General features: G+C 45.0%; 1 protein-coding gene across 1 annotated transcript; it reads right to left on the bottom strand.

Annotated features, from left to right (window-relative positions):
• Positions 1-12,511: 12,511 nt before the first annotated feature.
• Positions 12,512-16,444, bottom strand: LOC141935863 (E3 ubiquitin-protein ligase RBBP6-like). The gene is made up of 3 exons (XM_074852510.1): positions 16,279-16,444; positions 13,222-13,321; positions 12,512-12,596 (listed from the first exon to the last, which is right to left on the bottom strand). Exons 1-3 carry the CDS (start codon positions 16,442-16,444, stop codon positions 12,512-12,514), a joined length of 351 nt encoding a protein of 116 aa, XP_074708611.1.
• Positions 16,445-17,055: the final 611 nt, after the last annotated feature.

The raw sequence follows: 17,055 nt of genomic DNA on the forward strand, positions 1-17,055 counted from the left end.
CTTCACATCTGTGCCTGTTCACATTGCTTCGCAGAATTGCTTTTGTGCAGAAAACACTAACACTTGTTCAGAACAAAAGAAAGCACAGAGCCCCAGATTTTATGTTGTCCTGGAGAGCTTGCAGAGCACTGGGGAAAGGCAGGCAGAGAATTCCCTGCTAGCACCTTCTCTGTGCCTGGGAAACAGAAGTGTTCACATTGCTTGGCAGAATCGCTTTTGTGCAGAAAACACTAACACTTGTTCAGAACGAAATGAAGCACAGAGCCCCAGATTTTATGTTGTTCTGGAGAGCTTGCAGAGCACTGGGGAAAGGCAGGCAGAGAATTCCCTGCTAGCACCTTCTCTGTGCCTGTTCACATTGCTTCGCAGAATCGCTTTTGTGCAGAAAACAGTAACACTTGTTCAGAACGAAAGAAAGCACAGAGCCCCAGATTTTATGTTGTCCTGGAGAGCTTGCAGAGCACTGGGGAAAGGCAGGCAGAGAATTCCCTGGTAGCACCTTCTCTGTGCCTGTTCACATTGCTTCGCAGAATCACTTTTGTGCAGAAAACACTAACATCCCAGAAGAACAAACACAGGACAATCCTCAAGAAATTTTTTCTTTACAGACTGACCATCAATTTGAGTGTACTGACATTCCAGAAACATTGGTCATTGTCTAGCTGATTTCCAGTGATGTATTTCTATAAGAAATGTGTAATTCAGGGTTTTTATAAAAATGAAATACATTTTAAAAATAGGGTTTCTTAATAAAACACACACTTATTTTAGTGGAATTATATAATTGACTTCTTTAAACATAATCACTGGAATATTAAGCCATGATTGAAAAATCCAAAGCCCTGCCGGTAACACCCGTTCAGTGCCAAAGCAAGCGCAGAGCCCCAGGTTTGCTGTTGGGCTGGAGAGGCTGCAAGGCACTCGGGAAAGCCAGCAAGAGAATTCCCTTCCACCACCTTCTGTGTGCCTGCAAAGGACAAGTGTTTGGATTGTTTTGCTGGATGTGGCAAGAATGTTTGGTCAGGGCCAAAGCGCGTGCAGAGCCCCAGGTTTGCTGTTGGGCTGGAGAGGCTGCAAAGCGCTCAGGAAAGCCAGGCAGAGAATACCCTACTCTCACGGACACAGGATTTCTTAAAACAAGCCCATTTATTGGATTTTGAGATGCAGAGGCTATACGGAGATGCAGAGGCTGCGTGGGAAGCGGGGACCTGGCTTCTGTTCAGCTCGTCACGGGGCAGAGGAGGAAGCACAGCACGTTCTCCAGAAGGTGCTCCCTGGGGATGCAGGAGTGCCTCGCTGGCAGATACCCCACGGTGCCCAGCTCTGGTGGAAGAGAAGCCCGAGGGGTGGTCTCAGGGGCATGAGCAGCAGGCGTTTGGTGATGTTGTTCTTGGGGGTTCTCAGGTGTTCGTAGGGGCTGCCCCATCCCTAGGCTGGATGCAGCCCTGTCAGAAAGGAGTTCTTGGGAAGGGCTTGGCATATGCAGCGGGGGTCCCCACTCGAGGGTTGGCTTCACCCAAGGTGTCATTGGGGTCTGCTTTCCCCTCGCAGTCATCCTCCTCTCCCTTCTCAGCATCGCTGGCGCTTCCCCGCTGGCTGCCGCTGTCACAGTCAGCGCTCCTCCGCCTGCGCAGCCAGTAGAGCTCAAGGAGCAGGAGCAGGGTTTCGGCAGAGGCCCAAAACCACCAGTGCTGGCAGACAGCAAGGCACACGCCTTCCGAAGTGAGGCCGCACGGCTCCTGGCTCCTCTGCTCCATCTGCTCCAGTGAAATTCCTAGGAAAGACACCAGTTTGCAGTCCAGGTTAACGTCTCCCCGTGTACCCACAGGAGATAAACAAAAGAGGAGGTGAAGACAATTTCTCTTCCATATCTCCTCCCAAGTGCTTTGAGGTAACGGTTACACTCAGAACAGGGAGACACAGAAAATCCAGGCACTAGACCTCTTCAGGTTCTGGCCTCCTCACGGCTGTCAGGAGGTGAAGGGTGTCACTGCAGAGAAGCTTCAGTGAAAGAGACACCTGCTCCTCAGCAACTGCTGCCAAATTGTAACTCTCAGTCAACTGTAATCTCTGCCGTAGCTGAGCTAGTACCCTACATACAGAACTCCTCATCCCATCCACCTGGAGAGGGCAGTGGAGATCCTCCTGATTCCTCTAGCCAGCCTTCTCCTCCATTAAGGACATGTAAAGCAGTTACCTGGAAAAGGAACGCCTGCGCTCCTTTGGAGTCTTTTTAGATTCCATCCGCTCCTGAACCATCTGTAAACTCATCGAGTCTGGACTTTTTCTTTTCCCTGTTAAAAGAAGTTTGACCTTTATTACAATTACAGCTTGACCTTTATTACAAAAAGACACCAAGAAACAAAACATGGCCAGTGTGAGAAAATGCATACTGCTTGCAGATGCAAAGGTGGACATGCTATTTAAGCAAAACCAATTTAGAATTCCTACAAGTCTTAGGGAAAGTCTTGTTTTAGTTCTGCATGTTTACCATCTGCACCCAGAAAGTCTATTGGAGAAAACACTCTGTCAGTTTTGCTGATGTCAGATGCACTCGAGTGTAACTGCCGTCCGACAGGCCATCGAAACACAAACATGAAAAACAGCCCAACTTCATTGAGCCAAACCCCCACTCTTCTTTAAGTCTCCTTGTGCTCTGTCAAACTCCTCCCTAGACAAGGGAGGCCAAAGGCACCCTGCTGTGTCAGAAATCACAGCAGGACGAGGGGAGCGATGATCCCCCTGTCCTCGGCTCTGGTGAGGCCGCTCCTCGAATACCGTGTTCAGTTTTGGGCCCCCCACTACAAGACAGACACTGAGGGGCTAGAGTGCGTCCAGAGAAGGGCAACGAAGGTGGTGAAGGGTCTAGAGAGCAAGTCCTGTGAGGAGCGGCTGAGGGAACTGGGGGTGTTTAGCCTGGAGAGAAGGAGGCTGCGGCGGGGAGACCTCATCGCCCTCTACAACTCCCTGAAAGGACGTTGTAGCAAGGTGGGTGTTGGTCTCTTTTCCCAAGTAACAAGCAATAGGAGAAGCAGCGGCCTCCAGTTGCACCAGGGGAGGTTTAGATCAGCTATTGGGGAACATTTCTCCACTGAAAGGGTTGTCAGCATTGGAACAGGCTGCCCAAGGAGGTGGTTGAGTCACCATCCACAGGAAGATGTGGCGCTGAGGGACATGGTTTAGTGGTGGACTTGGCAGTGTTGGGTTAACGGTTGGACTCGATGATCTTAGAGGTTTTTTTCCAACCTCAGTGATTCTACGATTCTCCAAAGGAGGTGCTTGTGTCATTGGGATGGCATTTGAATGAGCCATTGGAACTGCTGCTGGTCCTCAAGCTGGTGACGTGTCTGCAGGAGCTGGGGGATATCCTGGAGGAGGGAGAGTGCACCCAGCAGATGGAGGCTGCCCAGGTGGAAACTGAGGAAGAAATGGTTGTGGTGGTACCCCCGGGGGAAGAGGAAGTGCGGGGGGTGGTGGAGGATACAAGGGAGGTGGAGGCACAAGCACACAGAGGGTTGTTGATGCTGGTAGTGCTGGGGCCTGAGTCCTCTGGGTACGTTCATTGTGCGGGCGTCCTCGATTTGAGCTTCTAAAGAAACCCCAAAACACCAGTCACTGCTTGTTACACTCTGCCCTGATTTTAAAGAGGAAAGTGAATGGAGGAGGAGCGTGGTGGCGAGCACTTCTTGTTCTCAACTTAAGCATTTTTCTCCCCGCTTTTTGTTCATTTGAGACTACGCTCATTTCTTGGTCCTCATACTTGCCTTCCACATCCTCACCCCCAACAAATCCCTCACTCTTCCCTTCTTGTAGTCAGTTTGGCAACTGTGGCCAGAGGCTGCCCGTGCTAAAAGAGACACGTGCCAAGCGCTCTTCTGCCACACCTTGACATGCTTAATACTTCACAGTTCTGATCTTCAAAGTACTGCACAGACATTAACTCATCTTCTCTCAGACTTCTTTTAACATCTTCCGCACACGCTTCCTAGGTTGTTGCCTCATGGTGATGTCTTTGGCCCATTCTTGGCCCTGAATTGTTATTTTTTGCTTACTGAACTTGAGGTTTTAGACAATCTGTGGGATGGACCCTGGTTTTTGTTTTGACTTATCTTTAAGATTTTATACAACACAATTCACCCTTACAATCTATCTAGAACACATAGATACCAAAAGGAAGGACTAACGACGCTGCAATAAACCAAAAGAGACTCCTCTCTCTCCAACCGAGAGAAAGCAGCTTGGCTACTTGAGATGACTAAATAGTAAAATAACAGCCTTGCCTTTTCCAATAGTTTGCTCAATCAGTATTAACTAAGGTGTTAAAAAAAGAATATTGGAGGCTGATTTCTATTGGGAAATCAATTTCTTCAGCCCTATTCAGCCAGTAATCAAGAGGGTCCCTTTCCATCTGATCCTTTAATTATGTTTCATTTTTACATGTAATTATGATTTCCTCAGAAAGACTTCATTCTTCAGAGTCCTCTTTTCAATCATGTACTGGAGTTTTATTTTAAATAATCTTCCTGAGAGCACAGATCCCCTTTGTGAAGGCCAATTCAAATAAAGCCATTTAAAAATTAATTACCACATGTATTCTCCACAACGATCTGTGCATACTTATTCCCTTATAAATCAGCTGTTGTGTCCGTTATGTGTTACGGGCTTGTTTAACAGGTTACAAGCAGCAATATATTGAATTTCTGTAGCATACTTACACTTCCCAGTCCGGTCTGCCACTTGCCGAGCGAATTCTGCCGGCTCTCACTGGATGACCTTTTGGCATGGGGAGAGAAAAAAAATCCCTTTCAGTTTACCTGAAGATAATTTTTTAAGAGAAATTTGTAAGTTACGGTTACTTACCAGTTGTGGGTATCGATCGTCCTTGGTACCCCAGAAGACTCGGCAATGCTGGCTGTCTCAGTCCAGGAACCAGATAGCCCTTGTGAATCAGTGCAAACAGTTGGAAAATAAGCTCTACTAAAATACGAGAATCACTGCATATGGTGGAAGAAAACCTACCTTCTCTTCCTGCAAACCGTGGATTGACAGCGGGGAAGATTGAGGACGTCCCGTGGCAGCCACCAGCGCAGCGGGAGGGGTCAGAGCTGGTGGATGTGCTGGTGGCTGCTGCTGCTGCCTCTGCTTACGGATCATCTGTGCATACCCAGTTCCATTTTTGAAGTTGTTCACAGCCTAGAGGCAGAAAAACATTTACAAAGAGGTAACATGAACCTTCTGTAGCTCAATGAACAAAAGCCTCCACAGAGGAAAATTACTTGTGTATTCCCGTATATACTATCCATCCTAAAATAAACCAACATACGGATATATTCAGATTAGATGTAAGGAAGAAATTCTTCCCTGTGAGGGTGGTGAGGCCCTGGCACAGGTTGCCCAGAGAAGTTGTGGCTGCCCCCTCCCTGGAAGGGTTCAAGGCCAGGTTGGACCGGGCTTTGGGCAACCGGGGCTAGTGGAAGGTGTCCCTGCCTGTGGCAGGGGGGTTGGACTGGATGGGCTTTAAGGTCCCTTCCAAGCCAAACCTTTCGGTGATACATGAACGCATCCCATTAAACACTGGTGTTAATGACTGGTAACTCAGACTATCTGTGTGTAAAGCACTCCGGTGTTAACACTGAATTTGAAACTGAGGCAATCCTGTTAAACACAAGTGTGACCTGAATTTGCCAGCTTGTCTCTCAAGAGTTGTCAGCTTCTGTAACAACAGGGAATGTATTTGCAAAGTAAATTTAGCCTTATTCCATTTAGCCTTGTTTAAGGAGGTGTAGATTAATATTTTCTTCCCTTTCAGCTAATTGACTGACTAGACTTTTCTTACAAACAGTTTATCTAAAAGTCACTGCATTACCTGGCGTAGGCACTTGTTGGCAACTAAAGTGTCGGGAGAAACACCTGCCTGATGACATGTTGGGCATGTATGTTCCTCACGTTCCAGTAATGCCGTTCTAATACCTGGGTATAATCAGAATCATCAAAATAGGTTTTAGCTAAACTAAGGACATTGTTTGGGTTCTAATCAATTATAAAGGCCTGTAGATGGTTAATGGGTGAATATGGTGCCGAACTGAGAGCATGAAGCTATAAACGTTCAGCAGTGTAAAAAATTTCTAGTATGCAGGAAATAGCTGCCCAGTTTTGATATTTCACTATTGTAACATTTGAAGATGTAGAGTTGGCCGTGTCTTGATGTTCTGACTAGTCTTTCCTCCACTGTCCAGCACAGTGAGAAGTCACCAACCTCAAGGTTCATGAATAAGACACATCTCCAAAAGCCATTAGTAGGTTCAAGTTCTGACGGTTTTAACCAACTCTCCCGTGGAGAAGAATGTGGATTAAATGCCTAACGAGCCATTTGCTGCAGACCACAGTAAGTCACCAGCGTTGGCTCTATAGTTTTGTATGAGAGAAAGGACAGTGCACAAACGAAATGCATTTGATAACTAACACTGTAATCAGCTGCAGCATTACGCACTCTTCTCGTACTCATCCTTCTGCATGGAAAGAGGATTTAACTAGATGCATAAAAAGGGAAAAAAGCCTTCTGCTTTTGTTTTTTCCTTTCTACAAGAAGAGTCCTTTCCTACTCGGGGTATACTTAAGTATTAAACAGAGCTGGTAACAAAGGAATCTTATGATCTTTCTGCTGTCAGAAGATCAGGTGTGATGTTTTGAATTAGCAAACATGGGAGTAACACTTACATTTGTCACAGTAACTGTTTCCACAGCAGGGAATAATGACTGCATCGGCCGTGATTTCTTTACAAATGCAACATAAGAGCTCCTCTGGAACAGGGTCGTCTGAGGAAAAGGACGAAGAGGATGGCTCCGCTGGTAAAAAGGGAGGCTTTTCCTTCTTTCCTCTGGCATAAGCTTCCCTGGAGGGGGGATGGGGAAGGAAAAAGGAAAAAAGTTAAAGATGGGTAAAGGAGAACTTTCCCAAGCTTTGGATTTTATCCAATGAAGACAGTAGGTGGCATTCTCACTCCACACTAGCCTTCAAAAATACAGGCGTTTAGTTTAAACTACTTTTCTCTAGCCAGAGCACTAGAAAAGGAAGGGGGGAACAATTTTCCTTCTGCAGAACTCTTCCATTCATTGGATCAACTAAGAAATTAGCTCAGACTAGGGAAATCATTTTCTGACAGCTAGACACCAAGTGAAATGAATCCCACCTCTCCTTTGCCAGAGGGTAAATGCCAATTGCAGACTCAGGATAAAGTCAGTCTCTGTGTAATTATGTTTTATAAATGGAAGAAGTCTATGTTACAGCTTCTGCAAAAGGAGAGCCATGGCAGAAAAACGCTATTGCGTGCATTTTAAAACAGCCACTCTTGTCAGCACACAGCAGGATTTTCTTAGTTTACAGCAGCAGGAAAACATCCCTCTGCTTCACACATGGGATCTGATAAATGTCAGAGGGAGAGGGAATCTCAGTCCAACAGCTGTTTGTTAAATTCTTCAAGAAGCCTTAGCAAGATAAAACAGAAGCAAAAGGAGCTTTCAGAAACAATGATGCCACTGTAAACACAACTGAAATGTTTTGCAGAAATACGGATTCTTAGCATACCACAAGCTTAACCAGCGTTCAGGGGCGTGAACAGCAGGACTGTCCTATTTTAATATTAGAAATCATCACAGGTTTTAAGGTTAAGATACAATGACAGTGCTTCTTCCCCCGTAGTTACAGATGCTGGCCAGCTTGGTGGCATTGCCACTCAGACACTGACACGGGGCTTCTCTCCTTCACTTTTTGGTCAGACCAACTAATTCCATACTCATGCATTAATAATTGGTATTGCATATCTTCCAGTCTTTGTTAGCATAGCGCCCTTGGTATTGGGATCTTCCACCTCCACCATGAAACTCCTGGGAATTCCTGTGCACTTTTTAAGTCTGGGAACAGACTGAAAATTACTGTCCTGTTAAGAAAAGCAATGCAGACATAGCTCATCTTAAGACCCACACTTAAAATGACATTTCAACCACTATTTTAAGCAGGAAGAGCCTTTAATCCTCTCCTTTTACCTAGCCTAAGGGTTGCTCGACTGAAATACTCTTTTTCCTAAATGAATCTAGCCAGGATGCTCCAAAGGCTCGAGCAGTGTTCTGAACTCAGTCGACATTCTTTGGCTCAACTTCAGGGTCCTTAAGGGTGAAATATCCCTCAGCTCCCCATCCCCTCAGAGGAGAGGCACAAACCCCCTCCTCCTCTAAAGCGCAGTTCAGAGGGAGAGCTTAGTGCAGGGCTCTGGATCGGCCACTGGGGAAACTGATATTCACCACCTACAGATGAAGGTTGAATTCAGAGCTGATGCACGTACATTCAGTGAGTAATGTTAAATGGCCTGAATACTCAACCAGAGACTTGTGTAATTATAACACACAAATATTCAATAGATGGGGTCAAGAGAAACGTCATCTTTTTCTACAAAATACTAAAAACTGCAAACTCTCATTAAAAAGAGTTAAGATGAGAAAAATTTGCAGTAACATTGAAATATATAAAAAATACATTAAAGTTCATAGAGAAAGATCTATGGACATATATAAGGACTATGACCTCAAAGAAAGAAAATTTCTCATTGAAAATCCCAGCTTTCCCTGGAATTTTGAAGGGCTTTGCACCACTGCCATAGAACCTCTGTATTTCAGCCCAAGAGAAACAATTCCTAATAGGGGTATTCATGTAACTGCTGCGTAACTGCCAAGGTAAAACAGTTAAAAACCAAGTGACACCAGAAGCCCCCCACAATCTTACCCCATTTGTTGGGCAGTTCTTTATATAGTGCCCAGGTTTTCCACAGCGAAAGCAAGTATAGGACGGTGGAGGTGGACCCAAGGGTTTCTTCACGTAACTAAAAGGTTTGGGGGAAAAAAAGAAAATGGTATGTATGCGTCTCTCTTGTTCCAACAACCATCTCTACAATGTTTCCATAGTCTTCAAAGGACAGGTGGCACTTTGCCAACACTTACTTGATTGGATCGTACTGACGGCAAGACTGGATCATCATAGCTCGTATTTTATCTTCCTCGGAAGCGTTGGCTTCAGCCAGATTGCCGGTCTGTTTAACAGGTAATTATTGGACACGCACATTAGAAACACATTTAAGCTCCCCCAGCCAAAGACTCACCCAACCCTGTAAAAAGCAGCCCAGCAGTAGCTGAGGTTGCACGAAAGCAGCTGCTTCTATGAGCCAGAGTTGTCCCAGAGATGTTCTGGGGAGCCCTTACGCCATCACATGGTGTCTCTGTGCCTGTTAACCTGCTTGGAAGGAGCATTCTTGGGCACTCAAAACCTGAGGCTCTGTTTGTACCTTACATAAAGACTTGTGTAACCAATCCAAATGTCTTCCAAGCAGACTGAAGCTCTGTGTAGAAAAAATTACATTATCCAGTATTTTTAAATGGATTCTTGAGCTCCAGAGTATTTGAAGGAGAAAATCTCCGCTGTACATTTAATTGAGATGTATGCAAGTATCAGTGTTTACATTTTGCAGCATTAAAAGGACATACAACTTAAGAGTCAGGGAAGTTGCTTTTGCTCACCAAAATTCAGCTTCAGACACAGAAGCATTAAGAGGAATCAAGCTTTTTATAATTCCTCAGCAAGACAAAAGATTCTTTTCAGCAGAAATCGGACCATCGTGTGCTGTAGGCAGCCCAAACTGCATGTCCCCTGCCTACTCACTTCTTCACGGTAAGTGATTTAACTATGGTCAGCACAACCTGCAGGTTTTTTCATTTGCTGTGCCCTTCTAACACACAAATTGTAATAGAAACCTTACGCAGAACTAGACCTTCAAATTATTGAAGCCAGCTGATTTTTTGTAAGTAGCATTTGTTCAAATGTTCTCATTACACACTAGTCCAGATCCCAGCAGGGTCTAAGGGAGGGATGTAAAGGATACAGACCTCCAAGCACCCATCACTCAGAGCAACCACTCATGGGTTTGATTTTATATGCATTCATTCGCAAAAGCAACCCACTACTTTCAACAGTTTGTTAAATGGTTGTTTTATAGACACAACAGTAACATAATCCAGATGGACATCTATGAAACCCCTTCCGTTACCATTTACAGAAAACTTTACAGATACTTGACCAATTTGTTTAAACCCAGACAGTTTACAAGACACATCCAAACCCCACAAACCATTACTAGGCATAGACCATAATTCAAATACGGAACTTCCTACAAGGTAATAATAAAGCAGAAAACTTGTCAACACATTGCCTCCATGCCAAGCCCGTCTGCACTGAGGAGGTTGGAGTATAACAGTTTGGAGCTGCTTTACGTTACATTCCTGCATTTTTCTGAAATACCTACATTTTCTCAAAAGCTTAAATGTGTACAGCACTTGGACAGTTTTTCACATGTTAGAGTCAAACTTCACATGAGTTTACAGAACCAAGGACATGTTCAGGGACAGCACTAATGGAGACCAATTTCTTCTGGTGACTACCTTCCAAAGTAACTGTTGGGTTTTTTTCCCCAAATGTACACAATTTAATTCTGCAGTGAGAGAGGGAAGAAGAGAGTGGGAAGAGATTTCTGGAACTCCAGCCTTTATTTTCAGAAGAAAGAACTAGCCCCTCTGCATGGCCCTGCCTTCTCTATTCTTTAAGACCAGTAATTTGACAGGCTCACACTACACCTTTTCACAAAGTACAACCACTAGTGCTTTCCCAGACAAAGTTACACATTGTTGAGCAAAAAATGCAAGCAGTTCCATAGCAAGCCATGGCATTACAACAGCTTCAGAAGGCCACCTCTGCTACTACACTGCACTAACACATTGGTATATTCCTGCAAACAATTAGGCACATTTACACAATTTACAGTCTGCGTTCAAACAAATCAGGGTGTGTTGTCCACTCTCCATAGACTACAAGTTATGAAACTGTGCAGCATTCAGAGAGTGGCTCTATAACTGCAGTGACTAGAAACTCAACAGTAGCCACGCAATTGTCCGTGTTACACAAACGCTTCTATTTTGGCTGTTGCAACCCCCCCCCTGAAATGTCCATAACTTGCAGCCAGTTAAATTCTTCTGTGAAAATTGTGTCAGTCTCCAACACAAAATTAACGAAAGCTCTGAGAAACAGTAAACAGCTCCTGAAGTGCTGCTTCTTTATGTCTTGAAGATGAGCAATAGTGCAACATTACGTTGAGGGACTCCCCTTCTATCCTCCCAAACTGGGAACTACTCTTTACGGGATACTATGGGAATACACACACATTTTAAAGTTAAAACCAATACTGTAAATTATTAAAAATTAAGTTTTGTTCACATTACAACAGTCATCCAGTTATACATCACTGTACAAGTTTTGAAAACATGAAGCAAGTGGGTTTTTTTGGTGGTGCTGGTGGGGTTTTTTTAAGTCTTTGACAAGAATATACACATACCTTAATGAGCTGGGCCAGAGGAGTGGGTGCAGAAGAGTCCTCAATCTGTTCACAAAAAATTAAACACATATTCAAGTTGTACAATCAAAACATAGCAAAAGTTAACCTCTACTGTAGCCTGAAAGTCTGCATTACATCCTCCTAGTGTCATGGAAAGAGACATGTCCAACCTAATGTAAGCGTATTGGTTCAAAACAAAGTCCACACCTATGACAGCTTCAGAGGGCCAACGTGGTTCATGAGAAGCAGCTAAACTCGGTGCGCTGGGGTTTAGATATTTGCATTTGCAGACAAACTATGAAACTAAACCGTTTCATCGGATAAAACGGAAAGATCAAATGCAGAACTTAGGAATGCCACTTCAGGTAGCAACAACATTTAAACTCACAGCAATCCGTTAGAGACCTTTAAGTACTCAGAGGAGGCCAAACAATAGCACTGCAGTTATACAGCTTTAGGAACAAATACCCAAGTATTTCAGGGCACGAAAAGGAATCTTAGCTGCACAGAACTGTCCTCAAAACCTATGGGATACGTTGATTTTGGGATTTGTTTGAACCGCCAAGGCAAAAGTAAGAAACAGTACCAAGTGGAACAACAATGGTTTCTCAGTGGGTTTTGATAACATCTTCCCAAACTGTTAGGCAAAGAAAGTATTTAAAAACAAAAGCTAAGTGATACAATGTGAACATGGCAAAAAATACACTCCGAACAATTTTAATTGCAAGAAACAAAGAGCACACGACAGCCTATACAAACATACTAGCTCTAGACAGACAGATGTAGAACACAGCACCATTGAATTGTGCAAACCTTGAACCTACCTGATCTAAAACCAATCCTACATTATCTGTACAACACAAAGTCATTCAGGAAATATTCCAGCATATTCAATATGAAACACAATGCATCACTAGGCACAAATACCAATATTCACATTAGAACTGTGCAAATGATGGCATTACTCAGTTTTCACTGTGCTGTGAATCAAATACATGGTCTCTACAACATATACTATGTCTTACTGCAGAACAGATGAAGTTAATGTTTGGGAGATTAATACGAGGCTATGTTGTTTAGAATTAAGTGCAATGTGTAGAAAAAAAGTGTGAGGTTGTGTTTTTACATACCGCTTTTGGTGTTCCACTTGCTGGCTCGGTTCGACTTCTAGAGGAAGAAATAAAGGTGATGAGAACTTAGAACAAAGCACTTGTACCCAGCCAAAAGCAGGGAAAACAGATTATAAACCTAAACATCAAGACATTATGATCTGATAGTCTAGTGAATGTGGAAATGTATTTGTATACATGAACTGTTCTCTCTTGGCACATTCAGTGCAACTGAAAAAAAAAAAAAAAAATCCCATTTCTAGTTTGTCAGCAATTAGTGTCAGACTTACAGCTCTAGAACACAACAGTGCCAGAGGAAGTCCTCAGATATTTTGTCTCTGCTGTGTAAGTATCAAAACGATGAAGTCTGTGCTACAGCTTTGTGCTCTTAAACAATCAACCATCCAAACAGCGACCCTTGGTCTCTCCTCTGGAGCCAGTATGCCAGAAAGCCAGATCTGAGGCATAAGAATACCTGCCATATCCCACCCCACCTCCCCCAAATGCAAGACACAGTCAAACCCTGACAGACTCTTCTGAGAGGGGAACATGCGTATCTCTCTTTACTGTAAAAGCAATAAAAAGAAGAAAGAAACATCCGAATGCCTCTGTAAACTCATCTCCATACAAAAAGCTAACACACTGCAACCCCTCACAGACTACAGTGCTTTATGGGTACTTACATAACTCGTGTTTTGCTGGTAGTTTTGACTCCTCTAACAGGGACTCTTCTAACAATCACCGAGGAGTTCTTAGGAATCAGGGTGTTATCATCTGTGTATTCTGAAAAGAACACCAATACAGAAGAAAACATTAGTCAGTTCGTAAGAATGTGTATTAATATGTCATTACATAGCACTTGAGAGAACCCCTTCACAGACATAGAAGCAAAATTTTATATGTGACATGGCACTTCTGTCATCTCAACACACTAACAGAACCTTTCAAGAAGTCTTCAGGTTTGAGAATCAAACACCAGCAGCAAAACCTTTTCCATTCTTTTCAAACAGCTTGGATGCCAGCAGCAAAATGGTCTCAGTGGTCACTAAAGGAGAATCTGCTCATGCCTGAGGTTCTTTCCTGACCTAGCTCAAGTTGCTTTTGCTTCTGTTAGGCTATAAACCCGAGAGATCTTTGGAGAGAAACAAACCACAGCAAAGTCTCACCTGCATAAACCAGAGTCTAAAGTCTGACCAGCTTGCCCTGCAACAAAGCAGGCGCTCAGCTAAAGCATGAAAACCCTGCACCGTTGCTTTCCAAGCTGTTCACTAAAAACGATTCCCCTGTGCTGCGAGTGCTGGGGACTGACAGAACACAGAAGAGAGCCGCCAGCTCTCTGCTTCTCGGGGCTTCATCCATCGACAGCCACACTGTCAGCTGCTCAGTGCTGTACATGCGAATGCAAACGGAACTGGCAGTGCTAGAATTTGGATGACAGAAACCTGAGGGGTTTTTTGAGTTTGCTTTCACACGTAGGGCAGAACTGGCTTCAACTAAAGTGGTATCTCCTCTCTTAAGCTAGTCATCTAGTTTGAAAAAGCCAAAGGGACGTGAATTCTTTCAATTCACTTTTTGCAGAGCAGAGAGACTCAAATGAAATTAATTACGAAGACAAGTCTTCCGAAAAGCCTTTTGAAACCAGAGTGTGCCTGAAGGTCTCCATGCTTTGCCTTGGCTTACACTGTGTTCGTCTTTTGAAGAGGAGGAGCTACCTGAGACACTTTGACTGAGTGAGCCTCAAATGTAAAGATCTCCCATGAGTGAGTCTCACATGTAAAGACGTCTCCATGAGAAGTGTTTATGTATTGTACTTACGCAAGCTGGATATGACTAAATGTTTTAAAGCACCATCAGCAGCCATGCCCTGTAATCTGCCTACAGTTTTAACTGTTAAAAGCCCTTACCTTTGGAGGCAGAACAATGGCCCGAAAGCCAAAGTTGCTGTGAAAGTACTACTAATGACAAAACCCGAAGCTTTTACAGAAGTCATACCCTGAAACCAACGCCTAGAGCTCTGCTCAAATGGGGAATCTCACCATTACACAGCCACCTGTCAGGAAAGGCCTGAGATGGGACTTTTTGGTGTCGGAGGAGCTCAAACAGCACTGAGGCTGACAAGCAACAGGGAGATGATGGCAGCTGCAGCTCTGGAAGCCCAAAGCAGCTGTTTCCACCTGCTGAACGGAGTCATACAGAGTGTTCTTTCTGGTCCAGATCTCAAACCACTGGACTGAGATTTCAGAGGCACAGGATAAGTAACAGTGGCTCCACAAAAAGGCAGGAGTTTGCTACACCTGTGCCCAGATGAGGGTTGTGGTGGGTCTGCAGAGGATTGCAGGTGGCAGCACCTCTCCTTGAGGGAGGCTCTGTATATGAGGACAGCAACCACTGCACTTATTCGCCAATTCTGCAAGCCTGCAGAGGTCAGCTGGAACATGCACAACAGGTGTATGATGCAAAAAGAAGAATGGTTCTTCTTTTTGTATTTTATGACCATTCATTGACCATTAGAAGAGAATCATTGACATCTGCCTTCTGAATAGACTGTCCTTGCATGCAGATATATATAGACAGAGAGAGGGATGCTTGTTTTCAATCTGCTTGTGAAGTGCACAGGGAGGAGACCTCCAGCCATCTAATACCAGACTGATAGAAAAATGAATTCCCCTTAAAAGTCAATCAGTACACATTTAAATGGATCAACTGAAAACTGAAGAGTGACAATACCCTGGTGAAGTAAAGGCTTTATTTGCACAGGACACTTATCAGGGCACATATTTGTACGTGGGACTTGAAGCATCCCACCAGCTGGGTCACTGAGGCAGAGAATTTGTGGAAGAGGGTTTACAAACAGCGGAGTGCGCTGCCAAGGTAGTCCTGTGAAGGGACCTGACACCTGTTGCCTTTCATACATTTATTTTTCCTTCACGTCAATTAATTGAGTTCATTTTGGTGATGAAATCTGTGTCAATGATGAAATCTGGTGAAGTCAAACAATGTAGACTTAAAAGTTAACTTTTCTGTTTTTAAATAGGAAAGGACTAAAGCTGGAGCATTATTCCTGAAGTCCCCGGAAATTTCTGTTTGCTCATTTTGAATTTAACAGCTGCCAGCTTAGTCTAACAGCTCTCAGACAAAACTGGCATCTGCCAGCAGGAGCCTGTTCCCCGCAGGCAGCAACATCCCATGTAGCTGCGGGGCCTTGGCAACTACCAGTGTCACTCTGCCTCGCCACGACTCCACATCTGCAGATTGAGCAGCGACATCACGCTCAACAGGGCTACTTTTCACACTTGTCCAAGCAGAGCTCCAACAGAAATGTTCAACAAAGCTGGAGCCAACTCTATGTTGATTCCTACTCCCTTCTAGCACAAAACTTGTCTTACTGCCAGTGATGGCCAGTAAGTGGCTACTGGGCTTTTGCAAGCACTAGACGTTGCACATCGACCATGTAGTCTTCTACGCCCATCTCCGTGTCTAACAACAGATCGGAACGGCTCTGTGAGGTCCACACACAAGCCACAGCTACCGATGGTGGCTGAATCGCACTGTCCCTTCCCACCCCACTGAATCGCTGGCGCCGCTTGCCCTCCCGGTTCCCCGCACACCGGCGGGACGGGCCCCAGGCTGACTCACGCCACGTGGGGACAAGCCACAGAGAGCAGAGTGTGGCTCCCCCAGGCTGCGGCCGCCGCCAGCCGGGCAGTGCCCGAGGCCCCGTGCCCGCTGCCCCCACGCACCTTCTCCGGTCTGGGCGTTGGTTATCTGCAGATCGCAGTTGGTCACCTTCAGCTTCTGGCGGCCCATGATCTGACGCTTGAGGTCGCCCAGGGTGATGTTGAGGCCGCTGAAGGTGACCGTGTCGTAGTGCAGCAGGGAAGAGAACTTATAATGCACGCACGGCATGGCTGATGTTCCACTCACTGGCTTGGTCCGACTTCTTCTAGAAGAAGAAATAAAGGTGATGAGAACTTAGAACAAAGCACTTGTACCCAACCAAAAGCAGTGAAAACAGATTATAAAACCTAAACATCAAAACATTATGTTCTGATATGTTCATTATGTTCTGACGGTAAGGACTTTGTGAGTCCCAGCTGGGAATGGCCTAACAGGCCCATGTGGGCCTAGGACTCAAAAGATGGTGCAAGTCCATCACAGAGAACGGGATTTTGCCATCTACGTGCCAGTACAGGCATCCAGAAGGTAACTGCTGCCTTTATGACACTATTCAGCAAAAATGTTTATTTTGTTTGGTGCTTCCAAGCTTACGCCAAGCGAATATGGCCAGTGGGTTCCTCTCTCTCCGAGGGCCATCTATTCAGAAGATGAAAAGCCAGGAAAACAATCCCCTGTCTCCGCAAAAGGAGGCTGGTGCTGTGTGAGGAGCCAGGGCTCTGACACGTGTACATTGACCCTCCTGCTCCGAGGGGGAGCTGCTGCCCGCGGCTGGGCCACCCGCTGCCCCGCACTGCGCCTCAGGGACTTCACCTCAAGGAACTGCTTTGGCTTCCACAGTT

Source organism: Strix uralensis, chromosome 29 (genome assembly GCF_047716275.1).
Source record: "Strix uralensis isolate ZFMK-TIS-50842 chromosome 29, bStrUra1, whole genome shotgun sequence".
Taxonomy (NCBI): domain Eukaryota; kingdom Metazoa; phylum Chordata; class Aves; order Strigiformes; family Strigidae; genus Strix; species Strix uralensis.

Coding starts and splice junctions, on each gene's coding strand:
- LOC141935863 (XM_074852510.1), bottom strand. CDS start 16,444: ATGCCGTGCGTGCATTATAAGTTCTCTTCCCTGCTGCACTACGACACG. Junction 13,322..16,278: donor CAACGCCCAGACCGGAGAAG/GTGCGTGGGGGC, acceptor TGTTCTTTTCAG/AATACACAGATGATAACACC. Junction 12,597..13,221: donor ACCAGCAAAACACGAGTTAT/GTAAGTACCCAT, acceptor TTCTTCCTCTAG/AAGTCGAACCGAGCCAGCAA.